The sequence below is a fragment of the Styela clava genome, chromosome 1 (assembly GCF_964204865.1).
Source record: "Styela clava chromosome 1, kaStyClav1.hap1.2, whole genome shotgun sequence".
NCBI classification, from domain to species: Eukaryota; Metazoa; Chordata; class Ascidiacea; order Stolidobranchia; family Styelidae; genus Styela; species Styela clava.
In genome coordinates, this window is record NC_135250.1 from 1338804 (window position 1) to 1360460 (window position 21657).

The window sequence follows — 21657 nt, forward strand, 5'->3', positions numbered from 1 at the left end:
CGCGCTATGCGAAACGAATTCGCTGCAGCCGATCGTCCACGAAACGTGATTATTTAGTCGTTGTACGTCAGAGTTGTTTTTATCCGTCAAAAGTGATCAGCGATGTTGTAATAATTGTTATTGAATTCAAATGATCCATTACGTATTTTCTGAATTTAAATATGTATAGACGAGGAAATTCTTCATTGATGGCAACATGTTCATATTGTTATAAGTCGTAGTACTTATACAGTGTTCAGTTGTTTTGATTCATGTGAGCGAGTTGCAGAGTTGAGGACTGGTCGTGCAACTAGCCAATGGATGGGTCCATACACAGATACAGTTCTGCACTTAGATTTTAGCAGTATGGAATTGCACTGATAATATTACTGAGTACCGGTACTGAACTTTGGCTCAAGGTTAATAAACCTATTTCTATATTTTATAGGTTTATCCTTAGTGTCCAGTTCCAGAGTTTGCTTGCTGCTGTCCTATCACTTTATCAGTGTTCATTTTCTATTCCTATAGTCTGCCATTACAGACGTTCAAAATTTCAATATACAGGTAGCCTATAGAACTGTAGAATGAAGAAAAAAATAAAAATGCGATAAATTAGTTCACAACAAACAAAGACAAGTAAATAGCGTATATTGGTCCTTATAAGTATAAATATTTTTTTGCAGACATCTAAAGCATGTAGTGGAACTATACAAATAAGTTGGAGAGATAAGAGAAATAAAGATGGAATTCGGTAACGGATTTACAACGTTTGGGTCTGCTGCGAATGCAGATGACCATCGAAAGATGTTGATGTATTTTGATCGACTCAAATCATCAAATGAAGGTTTAGAATATTCAGTCACTGAATTACTGAACAACGAATTCAAAGAAAACCAGGAAGAGATGATTTTCCTTCACTGGAAAGTACTGGAATTTCATATTCAAAATCGTCATGAGGAACTTCCCCCTGAAGTTATTTTAGGACTCAGAAAAGCTCTCATGTCCTGGCTCCAAAAGCAGTCCAATGAGCTAAAATCAATGCCATTGTATTTACGCAATAAAGCCGCTCAAGTTTTCGCGCTTTTGTTCGCAAAAGAATTCCTTTCATCATGGCCTTCGATGATGCTAGACGTCATGAAGGTTTGCTTGAATAAAGCGAACACTGGTGTCGATTTTTATCTGCGAATGTTGCTCGCGATTGACGTAGAAGTCGTGGATCGTACGATCATGCATTCAGAGACCGAACAAGCTCATAATCAGAATATCAAAGACACAATGCGTGAGACTTGCATTCCTGCGATGGTGGAATCCTGGTATAATCTGTTACTATTATGCACACAAAATCCAAATCCTAATATTGCGTCCATGTGTTTGGATGTAGTTGGCGCATACATTGAATGGATTGACATAAACATGATTGCGAATGAGAAATTTCTGCCGTTAATTTTCATGTTCATGGGGGTTAACGTTGATTCAGAAGTTCGTGAATCAGCATGCGATTGCTTGCGTGAAATTGCCATCAAAGGTATGCTACCTCTGGATAAAATACGACTCATTGAGGTCCTGTGGCCGGAGATAAAACCATATTGCCAAGTCCAGGACAAAGATGATGTTGATTACCTGATAAAACTGTCTAAACTTATAGGTGGCATTGGGTCAGCTCTTATCACCGCTTGGGTTAAATATATCAAACTTGAGAATATTTCTGACATCGCAAAATCCTCTTCAAATGTTCAACAAAATTATATCAGTCTGGTAACTGCGGCGGAAGATAAAGCGCCATTTTGTTTCCAATTTGTGGGCCATGAAGATGATGACGTCTCCCAGCAGTGCGTACAATTCGCTCTTGACTATATCGACATGCTGAAAAAAATTAAAAATATGAATGGATCTCAAAAACAAAATATTGTTGTATTATTTAACACACTGGCGAAAAAATTTAAATATGACTCGGAATATTGCTTTGAAAATGAGGGAGAGGAAGAAACAGAATTCAAAGAATACTTGAAAGGACTGAAAAATATTTATGAAAATTTAATTCAACTTGATCCAGATCTTGTCCAAAGCAAAGTTCGCGAACTTTTGGCTGAAACTCTCGGAAAATGGCAATACTTGGAATTTAGTGACGTCGAAGTTTGTATCAGGCTTTTATATCTGCTTGGTGAATCGTTAGCTGTTAATTTAGGAAGTCAATTTACAAATGACGCCGGATCGAAGACACCGTTACATGATATGTTGACAATACTGACATCTAGTGGTGTATGCGATCATCCACATCCATATGTACGTCTGATGTATTTTGAAACGGTTGTCCGCTACGATCGTTTCTTTATTCTTCAAGGAACAAATGAGAACGTATTACTTGGCGTCATGCAAGCGTTTTTAGATGAACGAGGAGTAAAATCAACAAATCCAGCAATTCGAAGCCGGTGTTCGTATTTACTTTCTCGTTTTGTCAAAACAACGTGCAAATCTTTACAATCCTTCACCGAAAAACTGCTCACTCAAATAGAATCGCTGCTAATGACACGTCACGACGAAAGTGGTCAAATATTTTCACCGGATGACAAACTATTTGTTTACGAGCTTGCTGGAACTTTAATCGTGAATAGCAGTTTGGATGGAAAGACAAAAAATGCTTTAATGACTTCTCTCTTAAGCCCCCTAGTGGAAGGTTTTAATCCCTCACTGAATAAAATGCATGAAGTGTACAAAATGGAAACGGAAAGTGGAAGTACGCATTTTTCAAGCGAACAATTAGCTAATGACATAAATTATTCTATGTCATACGCTAGTCGTACTAGCAAAGCGTTCAGTAACAAACACACGATGGCGCAAGCAGGCTGCTCTGATGTATACACTGAAACGTTGCGCATTTTTCTGTCTGGTTTCGATGTTGAAGTTTATCATGATATTATTCACTCTGGTATTCGACAATATCTGCATCGAATGGTGATTTGTCTCGAGGAAGAAGTCCTACCCTTCATTCCTATCGCAGTTCAAAATCTTCTTAAACATTGCAACGCACGAGCTTTGCATCAATTTATTCCACTGATTAATCAAATTGTCAACAAATTCAAAAAGTCTATTTCTCCATTTCTGGCTGAAATTTTTATGCCAGTTGTGCGAACCGTCTTCCAAATTCTTTCAGAAGAACAAGGAGAGCTTTCTGAAGACGCAAAAACTGTCAGACGAACTTATTTTCAATTTATTCATGCCATTGTGTCAAATAACCTCGCTGAGGTAATTTTGAAACAAGAAAATAGCGACGCAGAAATGGTGTTGTTGACCATAAAACAAGGCGCAGTGGATTTCCCAGACCCGACAGCCCAAAAAGTATGTTTCAATATTTTCCATAAATTAGTTGCATCGTGGAAAACAACCCAAAATGGAGCATTACGGGAATTCATAATCCAAATCATAGTTCCTGCGTGTTTTCAAGCTCCGACGCAGCCAACTTTCGACTTCAGTGACGGCCAAACTATCCTCGTTCTCAAAGAAACGTCATCAATCATGAAAGATCTTTACGGAATTCTCGGAATCGAACTCATTCAAGCGCTAAAATTATATCTTCCGAATCTGGAACTTTCTGAAAGCGTTGCTGATGAATACTGCCAAGCGCTGGCTCAACTTGACAAAAAACAATTTCGAAATTATACGAAAGCTTTTTTTCAAAGGGGACGGTGTTAACCAACTTTATTCATTTTTTAATTCTTCGGAGAAATGGTTGAATAAAAAATGAATTTTTGTTTTACTTTTTTTACAATTTTGCAAATTTGTGTTTTTTCGACATTTCTAGATCTAAACTAATTCAATAACTCAATGTATTAAATATATTGCAAAATAATGAAGGAGTATGGTTTAACCAGACGCAAGGTTAAAACAAAATTATTGTGTCTGCATACTGTTTGAATCTCTGACCGAAGTAAGCAAACTGTAAAAATTCTAGAATTGAATTTTTCAATCATTTTTTTAATTCCTAATCATCTTGCTTCCATGCTGGCTTCTGTTTGAATCCGTAATTGCAAACAAGCTAAAATTTTCAATCAGTTTCAATGTTTTGTTTTTGTTTGTTTCTCTGTACAAGGCTCTTGATAAGCGGTTGTTTGGGCATAAGAATTTACTTGTACCATATAAAATGAATGTTTATATCCGTTTTTTTAGGATTAGGATTAACAAATCATCTTTTGTGAAGCAGTTCAAAAGTGGTTTTTAACATTTTGATTAGTGAACTAATGGTCAAATGTCCTTTTAATTTGCCTATTTTTATCAGTTTGTAAGTTGATGCATTGATGCATTTTATGAGGTGTTTTGCTCTGAGCAAGGCTGCTTAGAACTATAATTATTGCATGAATCGTGCCACTGACACTCAAGTTCCATTAATTATTGTTTCTGCTGCATATTTTTTGTGTTTTAATTAGAATTGGGGTTCTGTATGACAGATTACTATTATCTCACACTATTATATTGATACTGCTCGTGGGATTCAGGGCTCTCGTTCTTAAAATATCATGATTTTCCTGTTTTTTTGGTGTTGTTTTAGTTCAGCAGGTTTTCTGAAATAATGAATCTCGCTGTAGTGAGATTGAATTGAAAGAAAATATGACGGACTTGCTTTTTAGTATATACCAGTGGCCAGTGGTTCCTTTTTTCGAGCAATACAAATTTTTCAAAAAATAAATTTTGTAAAATCTCAGGATATACTCACATACTAAAAAGCAAGTAATGCTTTCGTGGCCACAAAATGACGGAATTAAATTAATGAAAAAATAAAATCAATAACTTATACGCTTACGTTGAATTAACAAGCGACCCAAGAAGATTCCCAGTCGACCCAGTTTTGGGTTCACGGCCTATAGGTATGGATACACTGGTATCTAGCGTCCAGACAGATAACCTAAGCCAAATTTAGGGGCGATAATTGCCCGTCCTTTCTCTTATTATCTATGTGCCATGAACACTTAAATCAAAATACAGTAGCTTGGTTAAGTTGTTATTTTTAAACAGTTCAATACATTTGCTCTCAAATTTCCTTTCCAATATTCTGTTTCAATAATTTGCCAAAATTTTTCAAGTTGTAATTTTCACTACTCTATTCTGTACTTGTGTTCCCTGTTCCAGATTACTGTCTTCAATTTAACAGTCTGAAAGACTCTGTGAAAAAACTGACAATATTACCTTACCTTGAAATATTCTGTCAAGGCCCAGTAACTCCTGTCAACGATTAAAGTTAGCAATACCCCTTATGTTTGTGTATTCAATTCTGGTCCAATCCTTTCAAACTAACCTGAGAAACAAAGTGCAAATTGTCAGCATCTGCGCGTTTAATAAATTAAAATGAAATTATTCCGACCAGTCAAGTAAAATTTGTCTACAATATTGTCCCAGAAATAAAGCTGGAAATGGCATCACACAAGCCTGCATATTTGCATGAAAATATTCTGACCAGCCACGCCCGAATGATTTTTTTCTTCTGAACTTAAATTAAAGTTAGCCAATCCCCAGGATTTTTGTTCATATCTGTTAAAAACCTAATTATGTTTAATTTTGTTGCAATTTGTTTTAATTTAGATATAAAGTAAATAATGTAGACCTGATAGTAATGGCTTCTTCAAGCAACTCTGCTGTTCAACCAGATATTGTTGTTTGGGAATGGGAAGATGATTTTGGTGAGTTTTGAATTAACCGGTTGAATCTGGATTTAACCGGTGTAATCAGGTTCTGATTCTGTTTGACTCTGTGGTATGGAAGCGCTAGGAGTATGCCAGCCAACACACACAAGTCCATGCATCTGAAACAAATGACTGATCCCATACTCGACAAGGACTGGCAACCGGTCAAAAGGCCGTGGTTCACCATATTATTAAGCTGTCTTATAGGCTCTCCTCTCACCCGGATAAGTTTGAAACAGAAGTTTCAGCAATTTTTTCATACATGTATTCACCATACCTCTTCGTGAGCCGTATTATACAACGCTCATTTGCATCGATCACTCCCAGCAAGGCCCCAAATAGGCAGTCACTGATATCCAACCATAATATATGTGAGATGCAATTATTTTCAACAGGACCGGGAGTCTTTACGATTCAACATTGTGTTCGCAATCTATTGTTATACACCCTAGTTGAGGTAATTGCCCAAATGCCATAGTCCTTTAATTTCATATCATTTTCTCTTTGCAGGGCATTATATCCCGTACGACCCCTTATCCTGTCATGCAATTGAAAATGTATTCAATACTGGTAAATCAACTGTGAAACTTGGAAATGCGAATCCACTTCTTAAATTTCATGAAGTTGATGTTCAGTCATCCAGGCAAAAGAACAATGTGACAGGTCAGATCTTATATATTATCCATGGCTAGGGATGCCAGATCCACAAACTGATTTTATTGTTATCATCATGTATTCATGACAGTATTTATTAGAATAAACCCGAAGTTAGGGGTGCTCTTTCGGGACCAGATTTGAAATCCTGAGGTCGGGATTTCCCATGGATTTTCACCACCTATTCCTGGGAAAAAATTTATTTTTGGGATTGTAACAATACTTTGATTCTGAAGTCAATTCAAATCACTGAGTTAGGTCTCATTTAAATGTTTCATGTCAGTTAGAATCTTCATTAAATGGTGACTCTAGTCAAAACAATGAATCATGATTATCCTAAACCACAGCCCTGCTGCTAATTTTCCAGTTTATCTTAGATGCCTCTAATATCAAATTAGATCGAGTGTTTCGGCATCTTCACTCTGAAACCGATAAATAAAAACTCATTAATTTTTTAAAAATCTATTTCAATCTAACTTATTGCTCTGACTCAATAGCGACACCGCGTGTCCCATCACTAATTAATTAATAACTCGCCAATTATACAACATAATTCATCCAAGATCAATAAGCTTCTGGTCCGAGATATGATGAATGCACAAGCAAAATTCAGAGCAGATTCAACCTCGAGATATCACGAAACATATGAAAGTATCTAACAGACAGACAAATACCTATCAACATACTTATCGATCGAGATCGCTGGAAACGCGAAACAATGGTGTCTTATGGGAAATTTTCGTCATGTTGTTGTACCGAATTGAATAAGTCCGCTGCTATAAAGGCTAGCATGAAACTGAAGGGTGGATTTTGAACTTTAAAAAATATGCTATCTAAATATTTAGCGCAATGAGGAATAAAAAACTATCTAATGCGTTAAATTTGACCACAAACACAGCGTAGAAACATTTTTGGTCATTTTTTCAAAGATTTTATAGTGATACGCCAATTTGAGGCTGTAAAATGTCTCCGCAACAATCCTACAATGTCATTAGTTCTTCTAGCGCAGCTTGGAGCTGAGCAGTAGGGCATTATGGAGCTTGACAGACGAAAAATGTTAACCAGAAAATAGAAACGGTCATTGAAGCAAAGTTGGGTCGGCCGGTAATTTCGATGAATAAATAAAACTTTTCATCTGTGACGTCATAAGGAACGCCATTGTCAAATGATTGATTATGACAATTAGAAGGGCCAATTTACTTCGAAAGCAACTCGGAACCGGTAGTAACCGTCTTCAAAGACAATTTAATGTACTATAATTGTAATTTGGCCAACATGAAACGATATAAGCATGTACGGCTAAGATTCTACTTCAAAACGCGACCTTCAATATTTTTCTACCTAAAATATTAGTGAAAATAATAGGTATGTTTCCATAATTGTGTTGGAACTTCTCATAAGGCGCCGTGTTAAATGCCAAGAACAATAGGCACAAGATGGCGTCCATTGTCTGAGCGTTGCCTCGCTTATATTATATATACGCTTTGGTAATATCCAAGTCTATTATCTGTAACTGGCCCATTAAAAAAGTAATTGCCAAACCCTGTAGTAGACAATAGCATTGAACTCTAAATCTCCAACCTGCACCATGTACTCATGTAGGTGCAGTAAAGTCCTTCAATCTGAGCAACTAGGCCCTCACACTCAAGTTTTTCAGAAATGATTTTTCAGCGCTCAATTAAAACTGTTTCTCACACTCAGGTAAAGAAAGAATCATTCACAGAAGATCTCTATCATCAACACATGCTCTGGCTCAGAAAGTATCATGGGAATGGGATAAGTCTTTATCGAAGTGAGTGTAAATCGAAACTTTGCTGGAAGTACAAATTGATCCTGGGGATCTCAAAGTTTGAGGAGTTTACAAATACAATTCAGATTTTAATATCAAAGAACAGAAAACTTCCTGAACTCTGACCCCTGACCCCACATTTGTATCCGTATCTCAAATCCTGCAAGGGAAAAATATCAGTTTTGGCGTGTGTATATTCGTAACAAATCAATTATACCCGGTATCTTCATTACACATATTGCCATCTGCACATTGCAGCCGGTCCCTTCTTCTGGTCCGTGTATAACGTTCCAGCTTCTAATTTTGCCCTGGGTCAATCAACTTTAGGGATCCCTTGTCTAAATGCTTGCTATTAGTTGGGAAAGTTCAGAATGATTCTTGTGCGCATAATCATTTCCCACAAGATTTGAAATGCAACCACAAACAAGGTGTTCCGTGTTCTGATAGTGAGCAAAATATACACTCAACTGTCAAGCCTTGATGCATCCAAAACAATATCTGCACTTGACTATGATTGCAAAAAACTTCTACATTTCTAAATTTGGCGCGTGTTTCAGTTAAGAATTTTTGACTCTGGGTCCTGGCTTTGAAAATTTCAAACTCTGATTCTGGGAAGTAATAAGTTCAAGCACATTATAAATACAGTTTTCACTTTTGTAATGTCAAATTCTGACTGAAAAGCCATGACTGGAATGAGATAAAAAGGCTTAAAATTACTTCTCGCCTACCGATTATTGAAATTTGACTCTTTAAAAATTTGCTGCTTGTTTCAGCTAAATATTTTAACGCTGACTTCTGACTAATAAAGTCTGGAATTCGAATGTCTAAAAGTTTCAACTCCATACTTTAGAGGATTTGAAAGCTCAACCCGGCAGAGCGGGTGTGATTTTCCGCTTGTACGGCGACAACAGCATGGGGATCCGGCTCCGACCTCTTGGCCAACGGTCACTTTCATTTCGCCTGGGAGTCTCAACCACTCGACAACTCGCACTCATGGTCAGGGATGGCCATTTCCGAATACTAAACTATTCCGAATACATTCTAAAATAATGTTTTCGAATCTGGAATTCCGAATACATTCTAAAATCGAAAATAACACATTTTGGTTAGTTTATTAAAACTCAGTGAATTAGGAAATAAGCTTCAATAAAAATATCAGAATAAAGCCACAAACCTACAATATATGTACACAATGTAATTGATAGTTTATAGCTATCAATAAAGAATAATAGCAATTTGTGACACAGTCAGTTTATTAAAATTATTCACTTTGTACAATGAAATGATAGCCAAAGAGTTGTCTGACGCTTTCTATCATTGGTACCATGATATTACGATAATAGTCAAGTCTATTGACAAAAATACTACTTGTATTCAGTAGGGATGCGACGAATCCAAAAAGGTTCGGCTCGGCCGAATCCCGAGTATTTGTGCTGGACTCGTGTCCGAGTCCCGAGTCCAATACTTTTACATAGCTACGAAACAAATACCTAAAGTGATGCTGTTGTTCTCGTATATTGGCCGTAAATTAAAAATTCTGTATGAAAAGACTATGTAATTTGAAAACGTTGCACATAAACACTATTGCTTTCGAGACGATCATTCTCTGAGCGACTAGTTTAAATTAGAATAAATAGGTCATATTCCCCGTCGAAGGAATACTTTGTTACCTAACTCTGATCGACCGCCGCGTCGACTGCTGAAGACGCCGCGCTCGTGTCCTGTCACGATAAATACGGGCCATAACCCACACGTTTGGAACAAATTTTTTATGGGAAATTTTTACTCATATGTTATCTTTTTTAGTCGGCGCTGATACAGACGCCCATCTCCGTGATAATTGGGGTACTAATAAAGAATTGCCAACTGTGGAAGCATCGAATAAATGTATCTTACAAATATATCGTAACAAAATAGCTAGCTATTCTTCGTTTGAAAACCATCAATAGCGATTGTCGAATCCGCGGAAAATAAGAATGTGTAATTGTTGATTTTGATTCAATAAGAGAGACGCAAAAGGCGAAATGTGTTATATGCTAAGTTACGGCTGTATGACACAATCATTTTCATTAATACAAATAACGGCGCTTCGAAAAGCAAAATCAAATTTATTAACATTAATTTAGAAAGAATTCACATACGGCTCTCGCTAACAGACAGAAACGATAAATGTGAGAATTATTATGGTTTTCTTTCTGCGCCTATCGTTATCTTAACAATTCCCAATTTTGCATAAAGCGCGCCAACACCTTTTCACATATAGAAACGTCAAACCAGATTAAGTGACGCAGGTAAATTATGTATTATATGGAAATATTGTTTCGACTAGGTGGAAATACCATAACTCGAAACAGCACGCAATGGTAAATTTCCGGAGTTTTTATTTATTATCTAATATTAAAATAACACAGCCACGATAGGTATTGTTCGCTTAAAATAGGGACCGTAATTTACAAACTGTGATATGAAAGATCAAATCCGGAAGATGAGGCCAGAATAAAATTAATATGTTTATGAATTCACTAATTAATAGCTGTCTTTAATATCTTCGCCGATTTGTACTCACACTTCTGCCTGAAATATAAAAACGAAACTTCGATGTCCGGCGTTGCGTGAGAGCTGATAGTGAAAAAGGGTGCTTTAAAAATATAGTTTACCAACCATAATTAGGATGTCGGTCGCCGAAACGATCGCGGTGACAAAAAAACAATTCACGATTGTGATAAAATTACGGATAAGAAGTAAAGACGCCGCGTTGTTATCGAGTCTCCAGTCTTCTAGTAATTTTCTACTATCGGTATATTAAAAGAAATACGGTAGTCGAATTATTCGATCAGGAAAAATTCGATTTTGCCCGTCACTAATCGCGGTGTATGTAAATAATTATTGAATAAAAATAAAAAGTCGGCCCGATTAACATCCAATTACCACGAGTAATAGTTTCCAAATTTATGCACATTTAATCGATGCGGCTTGCGAGATTGTTTTTGTACATATATACGATTGTAACGCCACTGACATCTGCGAGTTGTACTTTTCTCTTAAAAGAACCGTAATTTTCACTATTTTATCGTTTTATTTCTAACATTTGTTTCTCTCCGGAAATAGCTAGATCATTTATGGAACGATAACAGGCGAACAGCACGACATGGTTACCGCTGATTACGGATTAATCACTGTTAGAGGATTAGCAAGTATATGCTTGAAATAGGACGTGGTAAACATTCACTAAACGACGTCTGGCACTGGAAGGCAAGCTACACGCGCAACACTGGAATTTATTCAGCTGACTTTCGCTGACATTTTTTTGTTCTTACGGCGTCGTGAATTTGTAGTTTTGGCGCCTAGTTTTAATTTCACCGTAGAGAAAATAGATTGAACAGTCTCGTGGCAAAACAGAACGAAAAAGTTGAATTTCTCGTCGAATCCGCCACCAGTCTGCGCTTGACTATCGCGTGACGTATGATATCCGGGACTCGGGTAAAATCATCAAAGACTCGGGCCGAATCCGAGTATCAAATTACGAGAGATTCGGCCACGAATCCGAGTACGAGTCCGAATCTTGTCGCATCCCTAGTATTCAGATAATTGTGTATATTTTCTGAGAGTAATAAAATTTATTGTCAATACAGGCAACTGAAACAAGCAACAACAATCGAAAATCCATCATGCCTTTAAAAATTCTAATATTTAAGCATAGAGTATTCTACTACCTACCAGTATATTTGTATATTAATTTATGTGAACCATATTGTTATTATGTGTAACATATTGTTGTGTTTGAAATTAGAAATAAATTAGTAGAGGATAGATGACCACCACTGCCAGCCGCGCAGCCAGGATTTTCGAAATCGGAAATTCCCATTGCCGCCTGTAACACCCACCGCGATTCCGCGATCGTTAAAAGAGCCGTCTTCTCAGCGTATAATGATCATCCTGTTACGTAAAATATTCAATCCGTGACAACTACGAGATTCTAAAATATCTTTATATATTAATTTAATGTGTCCAACGTAACTCGCGGTTTCTTCTTCTTACGTCAAAAAAAACAAACATTACTATTCGGTCCACGGCGATCTGTGACCTAAAAGTACGAGATAAACTGCCTGATGTATTTAATTTTAATACGTATTTTTGCAATCTTGCCAACTCGTTATCACCGTTAGAAAAATCTCAAATAATGATATAAAATCCTGTTAAGTGTAGAGTATAATTCATTTCATACAATGAATATACATATAAAGTTTAGCAGTAAATTAAAAATACATATTCATCGCCGCGATTGTGCCACCTGCTAAGAGAGTCGACTTTTGCAACAAATAATATAACAACGAATACAACGAGTTGTGCAAAGTGATGAATTCGTGACCGATACGGGCATATTTAAAATGTCTTGCTTTATTAATTTAATTGTCTTCAATTTAATCCGCGGTTGCGTCGACAAAATAAAATCCTCACCACTCTCATATACCATTGCAATCCGCGGTCATAAGAATAAAAACGTGTGGTAAACTGCCCGATTAAATAATGTTTCGATCCGTATTTTGCGAATTCGGCAAATATTTAGATTTTATAAAATATTTAGCTCAATCGAAATGCTGCAACTCTGATTATTTTTAGATAAAACCGTTTGAAAAATCCATAAATCTTCTGTAACATCTCAGAGTGAAATTTATTTCATCAAAACAAAATTGATTGAATATACTTTGAAAATATTCGACGGCAATTTAAAGTAATGGATAATCAGGCAAATCCCGCCCTCAATTCGTGACGATATGTTTCTAAACGCCGACCAAACATAATGTGTGCCAGAGGCACACGAAATTCTGCGATTTTCACTGCCTAGAAAAGCGTTTTTTAAATTTTCGTGGGCCTCAATAAAACTTATATTGTTCACGGTTTTATTTTCAGTATTTCAAATTGCCGCTTTTCAATCAAAAAGTTGCGTTGTCTTTAGAAACTCGCCGCCGATGAACGTATTTACCAGATTCACAATTCCGTGCGCGTGCAAAAATAAAATAATTGTCATCGTTATCGTGGACCAAATTTGTGAAAAATTTTCGTTTTAGAGAAAATAACACAAACGTAAAGGCATTTACGGGCTAAATAACACGTTACGCTGATGAGTGATGAAAACAATCACGCGCAAGTTTCTATCGAGTATGTTTTCATTCAACGGAAACGTCTTGAGAGCGGCGTCGAAAATGTGTGACGTCACACAAATATCCGATATTCTTATGAACGCTAATTCCGATATTCGAATAACGAGATATTCGAATACATTCGAATACTTTATTCGAATTGGCCATCCCTGCTCATGGTAGACTCCATGTTTCCAGAATAGTCAGGAGGGTGGCCGGGGAAGGCCGACAAATAGATAAATATTAATCTTTGATAAAGTCTCTAGCTTGGGATTGACAGATAAAAACATTAACATTTTCAGATCTCGTACACCTCAATGGACCTCGTATTCTACAGAAATGATAGATTATATTGAACGAAAATATTTGGGAAATATGCAATCGTTTGCAGTACCAGCTCACTTTAACATGAATCATCAGATCAATCTGAGAAATAAAACACAAGTACGTTGAGTCAATGCATAATATGTTGCTTTTTTTGCAGGCATCGCAATTTTTTTGGTGCTCGTGAAGTATGTGCACCATCTCGGTGTACAGCCTGAACCCTAACCGGGTACACATACTCTGTTCAGGTTGTGCGCCATCTTGGTGCACATACTTTGGGGGCTTCATTTTTTTACAACGCCTATTCATGTTCAGTGATTACCAGTTCAGCATTTCCCCCCTTTTTTCAATTCTTTTGATGTAGCCAAAACCCAGTGAAACATTCTGAAAGGACTTTTAACCCTTTCCGTGCGGTAGGCACGTATACGTACCAACGACAAAAGTCGCTAGATTGCGGCGGGTACGTTGATGTACTCCACTGTTTTATTTAGCAATCGGTCGCAAACTGTTGGTCTAGTTTTTCCGGGTTTTAGTTTATTGATAAAAAGTCTTCTTTGAGATTAACATAAGCGACGGTAAATCTCGCTTTCGTTTACGATGGGAATTTTATTTGCGGCGGAACGAGGGAGTGTTTTTGAAATTTATGCAAATTTCGGTGTTTTTTGGGTGGTAATAGAAGACATATTATCCCTTCCATCTACCAAAGTATTTTTATGCTATTGTTTGCCAACCACGAAGCGGTAACAGTAAAGGATTTAGCGAATATTTCTATTTTTTATCACGGTTTGAAGTTTCAACTCCCAAGAAAAAAAAATGCCCTTTTTCTATCCGGTTTGTGACTCAGACCACCACTTTTGAAAAAACTTTTTTTTTTAATCGCCAATTGCAAGCTCTTTAAATAAGCTTTCCATCGAGCCGTCAGTGGGCAGCAGAAGATCATTAGTTTTTTGTTAGTCGATCGATTAGTTGTGGGGGTACAAATGCATAAAATCGGCGTAGCAAATACGATTATTTAATAAAAAATAAAAATCGCATGGAAAGGGTTAAAGAGAGAGATTTTTTTTTTTCGTCAAACCAGAAAACAAAATGAGAAAGTCAAAGTTTACAGTAGATGGACTGGGTGGTAACGATACAACCATTTACGATCACCCAAGTCAGTACCCCCCAAAAAGTGTAGAAAGTTTAATTATAGGAGCAAATGTATTTGATTATATTTAAGCAATATATTTGAAGTATACCAATATACCCTCAACTTTGAATAGAAACAAGTGGAGCCCCTGTACTGTACTGGCAAAACCCTGGTTGAAAAGCACGGCTATAACTAGTGCCTTATATAGATAGCACATTTGATTTTTAGAGTTGCTTAGCCTGATCAATAAATCGAATGATTTATATGGCTCCAACATTCTCATACCTGATTATGTTTAAATATTGATTTCATTTTTAGGAGAACAAGACAACACATTATAAAAGGGATATACAACGTGTCACACTGCATTATTCCTATCCAATCAGTTCATCCACAGTTAACCAATCAAATCACAGACCCCACCCCCCTCCCGCCCCTCAATACCTATGGAACCTTGTTTCAAATTCTGGGAATACTAATGGTTACCCCAATACAACTTATCAGAACAGTTTCCGAAACCCGCAAAATTCTTCCACCCCCTCTGTACCCCCACTTCAAAGCAATGGATCTACTGTGACATCACAAATTGCTCTTTCATATGCTGCTATGGCTTCACAAAGGCCTTTACCCAAAACCCCTTCTGGAGCCACTGGAACATCATCTACTACTAGCAGGACAGGAAACGCAAATACTAGAAAGATATCAACAAAAAGGTACAAATCATAATTTTACAGTTTTTGATACTTTAATCAGTGGTTGTGGAACTTTTTAAGTCGCACCCCTTTTTTAGAATTTGCCAAGTCTCTCACCTCACCACAAAAATATCTAGCTAACATTAGGCTGCAAATAACAAATATTAGTGTGAAATTGTTTTTTATTCAAATACCACGTTGAAAATATGTGGATGGGCTGTAAATATCCAAAGTAAGGCAGACAAGATCAAATCTAACAAATATTTTAGTTTCAATTAGCTTCACGTCTCCTTCTATGCCCCACCTTGTAGGGCGCATCCTACTGTTTGAGAAACATCGCTTTAAATTCTGAGGTTTTAAGACTTTGTTTGTTGATTGTAGCTACAACAGGATTTTCTGCTATTGTTAACCAAACTGTATGATACAAACATTTAACATTTGGCGTCTCCCGAAGTGTGTGTACCAATATTTTTTGTTCACCTACTTCACATCAAGTTGTGTGAAGGGACAGAAGCCTATGGACAGGGGGTATATTCACTTGGCTAACACAGACAGTCCCCGAACTCGTATTAGAACTAAAATAAGGAAAATCAGAATAAAATTGCCGCCTAACCCTAACCTGATACACATACTACGGGAGTACTACGTGATTAGGAAGTAATATCTGTTTTGGTTAATCAATTGTAATGTTAGGTTTTCATATATTCGATCTTTAAGTCATAACAATTTATTATGTTTCAGCAGTGTGAAGGTTCCTCCATGTCCACCTGGTGGCATCCCGTGCACTCCAGGTAAATATAAAAAGTAAAACAGAAGAGCGATGCCCAAATACATGGACACGTAGTCCAAAACAAAGTGCTTTTTGTATCGTACTTACTGATATCAATTATCTCAGGGTCTCGCTTAGCATTGGCGAGTCGTTGCGTCGAATGGGAAACGATTGTCTTGCTTGCCGAATTAAAAACCATACTCTAGCTAAGAATAAAAATATTGTGGCAAAAAAAAAATTTGGCATATCCAAGCTTTGTACAATTGTATATTGATATAAATGCTTGGTCAACTCAATGCTATTTGCACTCCGCTCCATTTAGATTAAAAAGTAGAATCCCGGTATCAATAAAAACTCATAAAACTCAATACTCCAGAGCTGTGTTCTGTACCATTTTGTGTTATTTTTTCTCATAAATAGACTATTGTCACTTGTGAAACAATAATATTATGTCAAGCTCAAAACAAAAGAGCAATTTTCATGAATATCAACACTTTTGATATGTTCCCAAATGTTATTTGAGAATGTTCCCATAAGGTTAAAAATTAAACAGCAAATTTTAGGATGAAATATCGGTCTCAAAGGACATGAATGAGGAATTAAAGTAGTAGAAAGTTATTTTTTTGAAGTGTTCCCATATGTTATTTGAAAATGTTCCCATGAATTTGAATGAAACATCAACATTTAGGGTAAAATATCGGGTCTCATAGTAATAGGAGGGAAATGGAAAAAAGGATAAAAGTAGTTTTCCTCAGGCGGCCTCCTCCAACTTATTATTTTTCGCAGGTAGCAGTACATCTATTGTTCCAATTCATGAGGTCATAAAGCATTTTATGAAGTCATTGAGCATCGACCCAAAATCAACAGATGATTGTGCAATTTGTCAGAGCCAGCTTACAGAAACTTCTGGATTTGGACAAAGTATGTTTTCTCATTTTGTTTTAATTTTATGTTGTTTAAATTAGTAGAAGGAATGGATTTTATAGTGTAAAAGTCTGACATATGATGTCATCATGCAATGATCTGAAGCACTTTATCACTTGTTGGGTACAATTTGTCACTGTCTTTAATTAGTTCACCAACAAAAGTAACTCTTTCCTCTAGTACACTAATTCAATGCTGTTTATGAGCAGGGATGGGTGGAACTGGATAATCTAATATTTTAAATGTTTTTTAATGTTGATTATCTTGTATCTATGACATAGGCAAACTACAATGGTGGGCCGGTTCGTTCGGTAATTTAATGTGGTCCGCCTGACCCTTCCACAACCAAACTAAAACCAAATTTTAGTGTTTTAGCTAAAATTAACTCAAGGAATCTGTTGAGATTGCGATTAAATTTTAGTTTTTTAGTTTCTATTTTTGCTTTTGTACCATTGTAAATATTTTTCATAGAATGTAACTTTTTACGTCACACTTACATGGCCCACCAGTCTAGGTGGGCAAAATTTATGGCCCTCGGTCCAAAACGTTGCTTATTTATCCCTGTTATAAAAATACAATTTTGGTCAAATCTCCAGAAGAATTGGTATCCAATGACGTTCAATTCGGACATATAGGAAAGTTGATATTTGCATTTGATTGGCTCTCTATCTTTGAATGTTTTGTGATTAAATAATGGGCTTATTGGTCATACTTCAATTTTTCAATATAACATTTTTCGATTGAAACTATGCTAAAAATATTCCCTTTTTTTGGGGGGGGGGCTGTGATAAAACCATTCTCAACAAAATCATTTATCATTCTAGGCAAAGATACTTTGGAATTGAATTTGTGCAAACACATTTTCCACACTGAATGTATTGAAGCTTCGTATAGCCATAGTGTGCAGGTATGAGATTTTATAACACATACCTGTGGTTACATTATGCTAACTTAATTCCAACTGCTATAACTTGAATCGGCCTAAATTCTTACGATAAGATCGTGCACGCACACATGCAAAATAGCGCCGCGCTTTAATCCAATGTACACACCACTTGGCCAATTGTTGGATAAATTTTGTCACTGCCTTTAATTATTTAACCAGCGAGGGTAACTCGTTCTATTAGTATACTAATTGAAATATCTTCACACATTTGATCTTAATTATTCTAAGTGACATCAGTGATCATGATCCACAGTTTCTGCTCCAAATTTTAATCCAATGGTTCTGTGGTTAGAGTGTTGAACGTATCTCTTTGTCAAAGGTTTCTATGGCAACCTCTGCATGGGGAATGCAATGCCTTTGGTCTTTCTGAAAATAACAGCTGCTTATATATCAATGGGCTTGTGCGAAGACGTTTTCGCCGCGAACAGTGCAAAAATCTCTAAAGAAATTTTAAAAATAAACTTCTTACTTCTCAGAATGGTTGCTTTGTATGTCCAGCCTGTAACAAAATGCATGGTATAAAGACAGGGACCCAGCCATCAGGGACCATGACTTATACTACATTACAAAGCCATTTGCCTGGTAAGTTGACCTTTTCTGAGATGTTATTTCAATATGGTTCTCACTTTTTAATAAAAAGTGGGATGCATTTTTCAAAAAAAAAAAATTAAGCCATGATACTCTGATGACTGTTAGTGCTTTTACTGTTAGTAACAAAAATAAATTTCTGTTATGTGAAATTCACTACCACATGGATATTTTCCTACATACTTCTAGTGGCTCCTCCATCCATTTTGAAATACTGAAAATTTAAAATTGATTGGTTCATTAGTCTCGGAAATGAACGATTTTTTTCCAACAACAAGAATTAAGCAAATCAATTGGTACTCCCGTAAAGTATGTGGGTTAGGCAGTGATTTCATTCCGATTTTCCTTAATTTGGTTACATTACGAGTTCGGTGACTGTGTGTGTAAGCCAAGTGAATATACCCAGGCCCATATGCTTCCGTCTCTTTACACAACTTGATGTAAAGTAGGCGAACAAAATTAGTTACCTCCATATTGGTACACACACTTTTGGAGCGCCAATTGAACTGTGATGCTCCCAAGTTCACTCAAAAAGAATTTCTTACTATTCTAATCCTGTATTCATTCACAGGTCACACCAACTGTGGGACTATACAAGTAACATACAACATATCATCTGGCATGCAGACATCTGAGCATCCTCATCCAGGAAAACGATTCATTGCTCACGGGTTCCCGAGAGTTGGTTATCTTCCAGATAATAATAAAGGAAGACGGGTGGGTATTGGCCTGGGTAGTAGAAAACGTTAGTCACATTTTATGAATAAATAGAATTTTTATCTCATCTCAGGAGGAAGGAAGCTAATAATTTGACATATTCATAGGGCAAACCAAAGCTATCAATGGGATAAATAAAATGGTAATCCCGAAGTATGTAAACCAAGATGGCGGACGTCGGTCCGGAATGCAGTATGTGCACCAGGTTAGGGTTAAGCCATAATTCAGGTACAAATACTACGGAAGTCACTTGGCTAGTTCCCGAAATCGTAATAGAACTAAAATACAGAAAATTTGAATAAAATTATGGCCTTACCCTGACCTGATATACATACTACGTTCCGGTGTCCGCTATCTTAGTTCACATACTTCGGGAGTGCCAAAAACAGCCATGAGCTAAAGAATTCCACACAACTGATGATGTTTGAAAAAAACCTTCGGCATCATTTTTTTTCTTGAAGTTTTAGATTCAAATATTTTTGTTTTTTTACAGGTTTTACTGTTGCTTATAGAAGCGTGGAAACGTCGATTAGTTTTCACGGTTGGTCAATCAAGCACGACTGGAATGGATGATTGCGTAACATGGACCGGAATTCATCATAAAACAGAAAAAACTTCGAGGGGGGGACATGGATATCCTGATGAAGGATACTTAGATCGAGTGTTGAGTGAACTCGCTGCTGAAGGAGTGATTGAGGAGGAGAGCAAAGCATAGTAGCTTCTTCATTCTGAACAAGGCTCAGGACAAGGGTAAAATTGCAAGCTCTCTCTCTCAACTGCAGTGGCGTATCTACGTTAAATGGCACCCATAGCAAAGTCTAAAAACGCGGCCCTAGATAGTTTGACAATTTGTAATGACTATCGTTGAATCGAGGTATTTGTACGTTATTATTTGAGTAAAAAAACGAGTTCCAGTTATTCCCAATTTAAAATTATTTCATTGAAACTTTTCATGATTAGTACTTTTCTAGCAGTTTTTGCGCCTCTGTTCAAAACGCAGCCATAGCAGAGCACGAGCCATGGCTGTCATATCGTAGATCCGCCACTTCATGACTGACATGGACTGGTAACCAGACGAGAAAACATGGTTCACCATAACCGCCTCATCGACTTCTCTGTTTCCGTTTTCTCCCTTTCCTCTCTTATCCCATCCACACATCCAAACAAATAATGGAGCTCCAGAAGTATGTGCACATAGATGGCGCTCAACTTGAATAGAGTATGTGCGTAGCGGTTGGAGTTCAGGTTGTGCGACATCTTGTTGCACATACTTCTGGAGTGCCCGAATAACTAGTTAAGTGGTTACCTATTCCCATGCCTGACATGGACTGGTACCCAAATGAAATCCTGCGGCAGCACTATGACTGAGTTGTCTTCGGCTTGCCTCTCGAGTGTGAAGTCTTGCAATTCCCGAGCACGTAAAAAAGCTTGGTGGCTTGGTTTTCACTTTCCAATTAAGCATTTCATTTTCCTACTTGCATGTACTATATTTTACTTTAATTTTCCAATAATTTTCATTTCTTTGATTTTATTTTTTTCGTTTTAATAAATATTCTTCAAACTCTTCAATAATTAAACAAAAAGATTTTATTTTGAATGATTCAATAATCATTAAATAAAGAATCAGGCTTGCTTTGTGGAAAGGTAAATCGAGACCAGTGCTGTGGAGATGATTAAAATGTTATTCAAAATATACCTTCGGATTCAAGTTGAGAAAAATTCGGCTCTGGACGCCAAAACTCTCGCGAAAATGAATTTGATAACAAACACTTTGGCGCGTGTAATGTTAGCCTTGTTTAATATACTGTTGAGAACGTTTGGTCAATTTTATACTCCGGAGTAGGGGTGGGCAACAAGCCGTCCCGCCAAGCCTTTCATTGTTGCCTGATCCGACAGTTTATGTTTAAAAAGTGGCGTTAAACCCTGATTTCACTTTTCTTCAATATACGCATATTGTGCACAATTTAGTGAGATGTATTTCCGTTCAATGGATAGTTTTTGTGTGGTGTTAGCATAAGGGGGTTAAATGAAAAGCAGTTACCAAACCCTGAGCCAAGTCAGTGAGTCACAGGATCTCCGAGTTGAGCCAATCCTTGTGTTAAGTCAGTCAGTCGGTTTTCAAATGGCTCAAGTCACCTCAAAATAGTCTCAATAAATTTTTAAAGTTTAAAATGAAATCTTAATTCTGTATGTAGTAGAATCAATTTTCACAATATTCTCCAATACCAGGGGTTCGCACAATATACTTCAGCGCGCGGACGATAGTTTGCCTATTCCAGGTCTGTTACGCAATTACTTTTTTCACGTAGGCGTGTCAAAACGCCCTGCCTATT

The 21657-nt window shown here is 36.8% G+C and overlaps 2 protein-coding genes across 3 annotated transcripts; both read left to right on the top strand.

Moving 5' to 3' along the window:
• Positions 1 to 642: 642 nt before the first annotated feature.
• On the top strand, positions 643 to 4132 carry LOC120339557 (exportin-T-like). Its single transcript, XM_039407713.2, has one exon. The coding sequence runs from the start codon at positions 721 to 723 to the stop codon at positions 3667 to 3669; it is 2949 nt and encodes a 982-aa protein (XP_039263647.2). The 5' UTR covers positions 643 to 720; the 3' UTR covers positions 3670 to 4132.
• Positions 4133 to 4281: 149 nt separating this feature from the next.
• LOC120339565 (putative E3 ubiquitin-protein ligase DTX2) lies at positions 4282 to 20048 on the top strand. Of its 2 annotated transcripts, none has more exons than XM_078115868.1 (11): positions 4282 to 5648; positions 6162 to 6314; positions 8007 to 8097; positions 13538 to 13679; positions 15007 to 15401; positions 16122 to 16171; positions 16936 to 17070; positions 17898 to 17980; positions 18496 to 18601; positions 19179 to 19324; positions 19818 to 20048. In XM_078115868.1, exons 1-11 carry the CDS (start codon positions 5582 to 5584, stop codon positions 20037 to 20039), a joined length of 1590 nt encoding a protein of 529 aa, XP_077971994.1. In that variant the 5' UTR covers positions 4282 to 5581; the 3' UTR covers positions 20040 to 20048. The 2 variants fall into 2 exon arrangements, with proteins under 2 accessions (XP_077971994.1, XP_077971998.1); XM_078115872.1 differs by having other exon boundaries at positions 16125 to 16171.
• The last annotated feature ends 1609 nt before the right edge of the window (positions 20049 to 21657 follow it).